The sequence below is a fragment of the Haliotis cracherodii genome, unplaced genomic scaffold, assembly GCF_022045235.1.
Source record: "Haliotis cracherodii isolate W230 unplaced genomic scaffold, xgHalCrac1.p SCAF_7, whole genome shotgun sequence".
Classification (NCBI taxonomy): domain Eukaryota; kingdom Metazoa; phylum Mollusca; class Gastropoda; order Lepetellida; family Haliotidae; genus Haliotis; species Haliotis cracherodii.
Genome location: NW_027266330.1, coordinates 47,533,976 through 47,543,226, shown reverse-complemented (window position 1 = coordinate 47,543,226; position 9,251 = coordinate 47,533,976). Strand labels below are relative to the sequence as shown.

Genomic DNA, 9,251 nt, shown 5'->3' with positions numbered 1-9,251 from the left:
TACGATGTCATGCATCAACCACATGATCCCGTTAGTCGCCGTTTGCGACAATCATTGTCGCCTTTTACGGCAAGCATGAGTTGAAGATATTTTCTATCCCGGATCTTCACGGGTAAGAAAACAATTGTTCCAAGCCACGTGGACATTCAAAGATAGATAATTCTTCATTCCCATGTACGTACCATAGCTTTTAAACTTGAAAATATAATTGGTTAAAACATATTAAATATTTTACACTGCAGAGTCTAACGATTAACTACATCAAAATGTGTTCTTTCCAATCAACATAAACTATTTCTGAACAAAAGCAATTAAAGTGAAAATATGGCAAATAGGTAAATAATTATCTCCAGCTTGACACTCAGAGATATCCGTTATATAAGCCCATATACTGAGCCTTTCCTGAAATGCACGGGAGTACGTTCCCTTAGCCGTTTTCTTATAATACTTCCAGCGTTTAGTTCAACTTTTTCGAAGGTGTAAAAATAAATCTGCAGGAATGAAGTGTATCAGGTAATATATGTATCAATTATATCATATATTTAATAGGGGATCCTAAGTAATTTTTGTGTAATGTATATTTGTATTTTTGATGTTTGAGTGCACGGTAAATAATCAAAATAACGAAAACATCTATTGATTTATGGATGAGTTAGAAAAGGCTGATATTATCAGTGTTTTAGATTATAGATTCATAGAGGGCTCAGGTCAGGTAAAATGCTAGGTGAAAATTCATTTGTTTCTGTCACTCATCCGAGAACTTTCGTTGCACACGTATTGCGGTCAGTCAAACGTAATTCATTTAAAGTTAACATCATTGTAAATATCATCGTCCTTTATTTAGTTATAAATAGCAGGAACACTATTTCATTTTTTGCTCAACTGGTTTATGTCGTCGCAAGCAGGCGTCCCCGAACAGGTTTATTTTTCTTCCGTCTCCACAGACCAGAGCCCAGAACAATTCTTAATTTCGGGAGCTTTTCCAAGAGCGGATCTATAATTATTATATAATAAGAAGAATAACAGAACCGACTTTAAATACCTGCATGTCAATATTTCTCCTTACATCTCATTTCACTCTTTTTCTTCTGACCATATTTTTTAGAAATATACCAATTGCAAATCGACCAAAAAGCTATCAAGCAATCAGTTACTGAGTTGAAATATACGTACCCAATAAAATGTGTTGGATACACAGATACATATATATATTTCCTATAGATATATCTAAATGCTACATTTCTGTATATTTTATTTGTTTTAATTATAACTGATATATAATGACTACTCAAAAGCCATACATGTGTAATGCAATACTACAATACACGCACAATGTTACAAACATATCTTATTAAGGTATTACATTTTGCTATGCAGATGTCTATTGATGTAAAGAAATAAAAGCATAACATTATCGACTTATTTCTGTGGGAATATAAACCATAAGTATAGAATATGGAAAAATTAATTGCTGAGTCGGATCAACTTAAAATTTAGCTTCATCTGTTACAATCATCTGATCATTGTCATAGCAAACTGGATGTAGGTCAGTAACATGTAAATCATGTGACGTTTGCAACACTGTTAATACAATCACCATTATAGAGATTGAAGATAAGTATGAATGTATTGTTTTTAATTTGTAAGATATAAAAAGTAGTTTAGATAACACCCTTGAATGTGCATTTGAACCCGCATTTCGAATATACGCATATATCTATCTAGGCTTTTCTGTGTCTACAAATATACTTTTCTTATGTTCAAAATAGAATAAATATCATCATGCTATCTATCTTATACGATCAGAACTGAGATATTATCATGGTAGTCATTAGCAACAAAAGGCCACAATTCACCAATTCAATCTTTTTATACACTATGCACCAACCCTTACAAATACCAAAAAGGATTTCGGGATTTCCATCCCGTTTATTTTCAACATGATATTAAGATATGTAGTAATGACATCATTTGTCTGTTTCTTTTACAGTCCCTTGGACACATCTGAGTCACCTCCCTCAGTCAAATACCTACTAAATACTTGTGTCACATAATATTCGCAATATTTTCTGGCCAACTTCGACTTGCATATGACCTTCAAATTTCAAGTACTGCATCACCAAGGCTCTGTACTGAAACACGTGCATCTCGCATACGCGGCGATAATATGCACATAAATATTCCTATTTATATAATTAAAATATGTTTCATATTTGAAAATGTGATATTTAGACATCAAAGGCAACAAGTTAAATGCCGATTGTTAAAACGTCAACAAAGCGACCTTGACTTCGGACGGCCATCAAGTGGCTTATAATTTCACTATAAGCAGCCGTGCTCATCCCTAGTGTATCATTGCATCACCGGACATATATTTCAGGACATGAGGTATATTATTCTTAGGCAAAAAGACAAAATGCACATACACCAGCGTGAATGTTGCCGATAAAGGCGAAGGCTGAACGGGGTTAACCGTCTACAAGTGTAAATGTAGCATTGCCGCTCGCACGGCACATACCACACACGCTATAAGTTCAGGTTGGACCTAGCAGGTAAGTGAAGGGGCGATACATTAAAAAAGATCGCCCATGTTCAATATGGCCGCCACACCCTTTGTTAGATGTCTGTCTTTGTTGACATATTAAACTGTTGACGACATATAAAGGTGAGCTTCAATACCGTTGCACTAGTTTTAGAGTTTACAAAGAAAGGGTCTTACAAATATGATTTGGCTCATTTTGTGTCATTGAGCCCCGAGCATGTGGATCGTTGCTATCAACCGCTGGTCTGGCTGACACAGTGCTTATTATTTACTGGCCGCCGCTTAACACCTAGAGCATTGCTGGTTAAGACATAAAACAACATTGATATATTCACTCATCACATATACTGATATGTTTTGAATGTCTTACCTCGAAAGTGGCCAGATACAGACTTAGTCCAGACTGGAAATAAATATTATGCACAAGCTTGTGCAGTTTTCTTGACATTATGACCTTCCTATTTGATACTTGCCACGCTGTGTGTGTCTGCAGATATAGCTTGAGCGCATATATGCATTATAATCGATAATTACAGGTACGCCAATCATCATTGTTCTACACGTTAATGAATAGTCTACATGATATGAAACGTAATTGCCTCGAACAACGATTAAATACAACAGCTGTTGCTTAACCGAGACATAGCATAACCATTACACAAACTAATTAAAAGCATTTTTGTGTTGTTTATCACCAACGAGCAAGGGTATGAGGTTGACAGCCTGGACTCGAACCCTTGATCGTGAGATCCTTGCGACTAAGAGCCGCAACTCTTGATGTTTCTAGACCAGTCACGGGGGGGCCTATGTTCAGTTTGATATGGAAAAAAACATTTGCCAAATAAACAAGCACTGAATATTAACGTAGGGATCCGTGATTCGGTAATGTTGTGCTACTTAAGTGCCGTCAGCTTAATGTGGGAGGAACGCCAGCTGTGACACAGGTCTAGGACCTTTGTCCATGGATTGCTTATATATCAATTGAATACAACTGCCAAAGAATCAATGCTCATGTCCTCTGAAGGTACACTCCGCCTAGTCCTCGCCACAATACAAGAATCACGAACTATCACTACATGCATCAACTAAGTCAGCGAGCCTGACCAACCGATCCCGTTAGTCACCTCTTACGACAAGCATCAATCCAACAAGCATGAACGTACAATGACTCTGAGCATACGTTTTAGTATGGTGGTATTTTTGTCTTGCAAGTGCTGCTGATAGTTCCTTGCCCCTTTTCTTATCTGTTGAATTAACTGGTGAAGGATGTTCTGTGCCTTGAGTTTACAGTTTCACAGTCTCTGTGACGACTGAGAATTTCGGCTGACACACTTGTGTAATGCAGCATTATGTCAGACAACTGGTGTGTATGAGATGCAGATTTCAGTTTTCTTTTGTGCTGCTCAAACATCATCATGCGCCGTGTCAGTTTATGTTTTTGTTGTTATTTATCGCCGTAGTCATCCTAATTTAAGCTTTATCATAGCAACCAGAAAATTATCTTCATCAGACAAACCAGTGGTTGATATCATGAGCAACATGCTAGGTTGTTGGTTACAATTAGACCCAATCAACCTGCCACCGAGCCTAAATCCCTCTAACCCAGAGTGCTAGGTGCACTGCCAGGTCCAGACTCCAGGGTTTAATATCAAACAAACAAGGTACAAACCCAGCCTGACCACCAGTTCCATTTAGTCGCACGTGGGTTACCGATGGAGAACCAAAAGGAAAAACGTTACCTAAATATATCACAGTGGAGTTCCCTTTCTCCACACACAACCAGTGTCCCAACTACCAGTGTTCCAGCTACCAGTGTTCCCAGTGTTCCAACTACCAGAGTTCCAGCTACCAGTGTTCCCAGTGTTCCAACTACCAGAATTCCAGCTACCAGTGTTCCCAGTGTTCCAACTACCAGTGTTCCAGCTACCAGTGTTCCAGCTACCAGAGTTCCAACTACCAGTGTTCCCAGTGTTCCAACTACCAGTGTTCCAACTACCAGAGTTCCAACTACCAGTGTTCCAACTACCAGAGTTCCAACTACCAGTGTATGTGAAGACAAACACAATGGCATGATATTGTGAGCATCGTTTTGGGAAAAAGCCGTTGTCGGAATAAGTGCTTGATGATTACCTTTGAGGGATAGGACAACAGCCTGGTTCAGTTTGTACTTCCAGTTTCACTACAAAAGTCCATAGTGTCCATTCGCGAGACATGATCAAAGGATGTCACACTGACCATGATACATTTGCATTTTTTTAATATTTTCCTGGATATGTCCATAGTGAATTAGAAAGGGGAGGCCAAGGTCGTGTGGGTAAACTGTGGAACACATTCTTTGGTTAAATGTAAAATGTACACTATCGATAATACACGTGTTACTTGAGGTACATTTGACAACACTGGACATATTGACATGGAACTATGAACGTTTTACCATCATTTACGTGTCTATGTTAGGACTTTAATGTTTCCATAGAAAACAATTGGTATCAAAACTAACTAATGAGCCTGAGATTTTAAGAGACGACAACTAGATAGTAAAGGAAAGGGATGTTTGTGGTTTAGAATATTTTTTCGGCTACAGCTGACCACGATAAAACATTGTTATATTTACCTGGATATGTCCATAGTGAATAAGGGAGGGGAGACCAAGGTCGTGTGGGTAAACTGTGAACTAAATTCTTGTAGTGTAAAATATTATTTTTCAAAATTGTGAGATTCAAAACTAGTGATCGATTAATGAAATGAGAAATGAATCGGTAATTTAAGTGCGTGGAGGATTCAGGTAGAATAGCATTGTGGAGCTGCACCGTGTCTCGAGGATTGTAACATGGACATAACACAAACCATACATAGAATACAAAATAATACTTAACTGTATGTGTGTGAATAGCTTGTCAACTAGTTTCTGTCAACAGTACATGCATACCAGTCATACGTTGTTGTTTTTTACGGATTAATTGTCTGCTTTTATCAAAAACGAAAGAGTGAGTTGGGGTTCGGGTCATTATGAACAATATCTCTTCATATCTCAAATATATACTTTTCAGAAAGCACAATCATTATGTATTTGAAAATATGGATGAAATATTAAATGACGTGTTATTGTTTGGCTAAATGTGAACATATGATATCCCATTTAATCCCACCCAAAAAATCATCCCTACCAAACCTCGCCCAATTCTTTTTCCCACTCCGTCCCAAACCCTTCCAAATCCCGTACCTCTAAACCGTCCAATCCAGCCCAACCAAAAGCAACCATTCTCCACCAAACCCACCCCTACACTCCTCCCCTTTAATAGATAACATTTCAAAATAACAAATAGGAACACTGACAAAAGTACCAATACAACCTGATCACTAACTATTAAGATCATGGTACGTCAAATTTGAAAATGTCCTCCACATGTCGAATGTTGGTACCTTCAGCAAACAACTTCTGAGCAAGAGTCGAATGACGCTCTTGGACATCATGGTGGAAAGGGTTTGCTCGATTGTACTTTAAAGATGTGAAATGTAGACACCAAGGACTAAAGCCCCAGACATCAGACACTTGTGTCTGAAGGTAGAGATACATATCTAGTCAAATGCAACATCATATAGATGCATATGTCGGAGTTTTGTTACAGTGTTTTGAGGTACCAGTATCATGTCCGCTCTGCTTTTATGAACGTAAGATGACGCTAAAACATACGCTGATTGTCCGTATTCTGATCTGTTGAATTAACTGGTAAAGTATGTTCTGTGACTGGAGTCGACAGTTTGACAGTCTCTGTGGCGACTGAGAGTATGTGCTGAGATGCTTGTGCCAGGCAGCGTGACGTCTGAGTGTGTGTATGGCATGCAGATTCCTTCAGTGCTGCTTAAACACCATCATGCGGTCATGTACGACATGGGCCTATATCGACTTGACAGTTTATGTTACGTTTGTTTGTGTGTTATTTTACGCCGTAGTCATCCTTATTTCAGCTTTATCATGGCAACCAGAAAACACTCTTGACTAGACAAACCAGTGGTTGATATAATGAACAACATTCCATATCATCGGGGTGCAATAAGAAATAATCAACCAAGTCACCGAGCTTGAAACCCTCGCACCCAGAGTGCAAGTTACAATGTCAAGTCCAGACTTGAGTATTTGCACGCCGCATTTATATGGCTGTAATATTTAATATTTCACTGCGGGGATAAACAACAAACAAGCAAGATACAAGCCCACCCTCTCCGCCAGGTCCATTAAGTTGCACATGGGTTACAGATGGCCGATTCTGTCTCTGTTCCGTTACTCCGTAACAAGTTATTTTTAGTGGTATTCACTCACTCCTCTTTAGCAATATGCATGTGCACTCTTCTGTGTGGAGTCCCTTCTCTGTAAAACTTACTTTGAAACTTCTCGAGCCACCTATCTCACACAACTTGGAGCTTTATGGAAACTTGTTCAAATCAACATGGCCTTTGGTGACATGTGTCCAGGTGACTTGATGTCATTACGTGAAGGAGAAAAACAATTATCAGGTAGTTTTGATTCTTATTGTGAACTATCCGAGGATTATGTTGGTTTTCTCACAAGATCAAGTAGTCTTGAAAGCCAAGCAGACCTCAATTCACATGTTTCTACAATGAAAGAGTATAAGCAGCGTGTTAGTTGTGCTATCAGTAGATTTGATCATCAAATTCAGTCAACATTGGAAAATGCGTCTCACCAATCTTCGGCAAGAAGGTCCTCAAAACAGTCAAGTGCAACTATTAGTTCTAGGAGCACCCAACAGAGTCCTAGATTAGCAAGAAAACTCGCTAACATTGAAGCGGCCAAGGCCGGGGTACAGTATGCCCTTAAAGATATTCTTAAACAACAAGCTGCTACAGACGTGCAGCAACAAATATTCACAGCCAAAGCAATTCGGAAAACAGCCGAGCTCGAAGCAGAACTCAAGTTATTGCAGCAACAGAAAGAAGTTGCACTAGCAGAAGCAGAAGTCGCAGCCTTATGCTCGATGGATGATCATTCTACGCAATCACAAATCATTGATACTTGTTTACCGAATGATGACCCGGCGGAAGGTACCGAGATATATGTTTCGCAACTCCAACACGATATCATATCAGAGATCACGAAACTACTGTGCCTAATCAAAACACAGCTAACAATGCAAGCAATGGGGTGTCTAATCACCGAGCGTTTGTTGATAATGCTAATGCGCCATCCTTCCACCCAATTTCAGAGCTCTCTCTATTTTTATTGAAGAAAGACCTCCTTCTGCCCAGGCTCCGGTACTACAATGATCGACCTGAAGCTTACGGCATTTGGAAGGCAGGATTCATCAGTGTTATGGATGAGATGCAAGTGTATCCTATTGAAGAACAAGACTTACTGGTCAAATGGCTTGGGCCTGAGTCAGCTAAACATGTCCTCAGCCTAAGAGCTGCGAACGTTCACGATCCTCGGAGAGGGCTAGACCGTGTGTGGGAGAGGTTGGACGATAGGTATGGCTCTCATGAAGTTGTTGAATCTTCATTGAAGACTAGACTAGCCAACTTTCCCAGAATCACCAGCAAAGACAACAAGAAGTTGTACGAATTGTCTGATCTACTCTCTGAAATTGAAGCTGTCAAACAAAATGTGAAATACAAGCCACTCCTGTCCTATCGGGACAGCTCTTCAGGCATAATACCTATCGTTGACGTACGGCCTTCAAGACTAAAATGGACAAACCAAGCCTTCAAATACAAGGAGCGTCATGGAGTACCATTCCCCCCCATTTTCAATTTTTGTGGACTTTGTGAGAGAAGTCAGTAAGGTCAAGAATGACCCAAGTTTCGCCCATGAGAATGGTAACAGTTTCCATCCCAGGAGAGAAAAACCCTTTGAGATGAAGAAGCGTCCAAGAACAACAGTATCGTCTAGCAAGACGGACGAGAATCAAAAGTTTATCGTTTTTTAAGGCTCCCGACCCGGGGTTATCTAGACCGCCAGATCACCTCCAGGGGTGAGACGGAATCCCAACGGGTATGAACTGGTACGCATCACTGTTAGATGGCGTACATCTGCACCCACAATCCAAAACACCATGCGTCCAGACTACCATTGTTGTAACTACAAGTGTATGTCAAGTGAACGTCAAGTAAAACACGTTGAGGCTACAAATGGCATGAAATTGAAATCCTCGTTTGGGGAAAAAGCCACTCTCGGAATAAGCGCTCGATGACTACCTTAAGGGATAGGACAAAAAGCCTGCTTCAGTTGGTATTTCTAGTTTCACTATAGTGTCCGTTCGTGAGACATGATCAAAGGATCTCACACTGACCATAATGAATTTCTTTTTTTTCTTTCTTCCCTGGATATGCGTTTTGTGAAAAAGGAAAGGGGAGACAAAAGTCATGTGGGTGAAATGTGAAATACATTCTTTCGTGGAGTGTAAAATGTTCACTATCCATAACGCACGTGTTACTTGAGCTACACTGGACAAATTTACATGGGTACGTTTTACTTACGTGTCTATGTTGGGACTTCAATGATACCAGAGAAAACAGTTGGTATCAAAACTAATTGTAAACCTATAGAAAGTGTGTTCTGTGTTATGATTGGCTACTTTGGATCACATGACCAAATGTCAAAGGGTGAGAATATGATTTGAATTCCCCGAAGTAAGCGACCGAATCACTGTGTAGGAATACATAATTACTCAGCATTTTTTGCATACTAATTAAC

The 9,251-nt window shown here is 39.5% G+C and overlaps 1 protein-coding gene across 1 annotated transcript; it reads left to right on the top strand.

Annotated features, from left to right (window-relative positions):
• Positions 1-643: 643 nt before the first annotated feature.
• LOC139448929 (uncharacterized) lies at positions 644-4,595 on the top strand. Its single transcript, XM_071230441.1, has 2 exons — positions 644-707; positions 4,297-4,595. Exons 1-2 carry the CDS (start codon positions 644-646, stop codon positions 4,593-4,595), a joined length of 363 nt encoding a protein of 120 aa, XP_071086542.1.
• The last annotated feature ends 4,656 nt before the right edge of the window (positions 4,596-9,251 follow it).

What these genes read in the sequence shown, in the direction of transcription:
- LOC139448929 (XM_071230441.1), top strand. Translation starts at nt 644, where the DNA reads ATGGATGAGTTAGAAAAGGCTGATATTATCAGTGTTTTAGATTATAGA. An exon ending in TAGATTCATAGAGGGCTCAG is followed by an intron (nt 708 to 4,296) that starts GTCAGGTAAAAT and finishes AATATATCACAG; the next exon opens with TGGAGTTCCCTTTCTCCACA.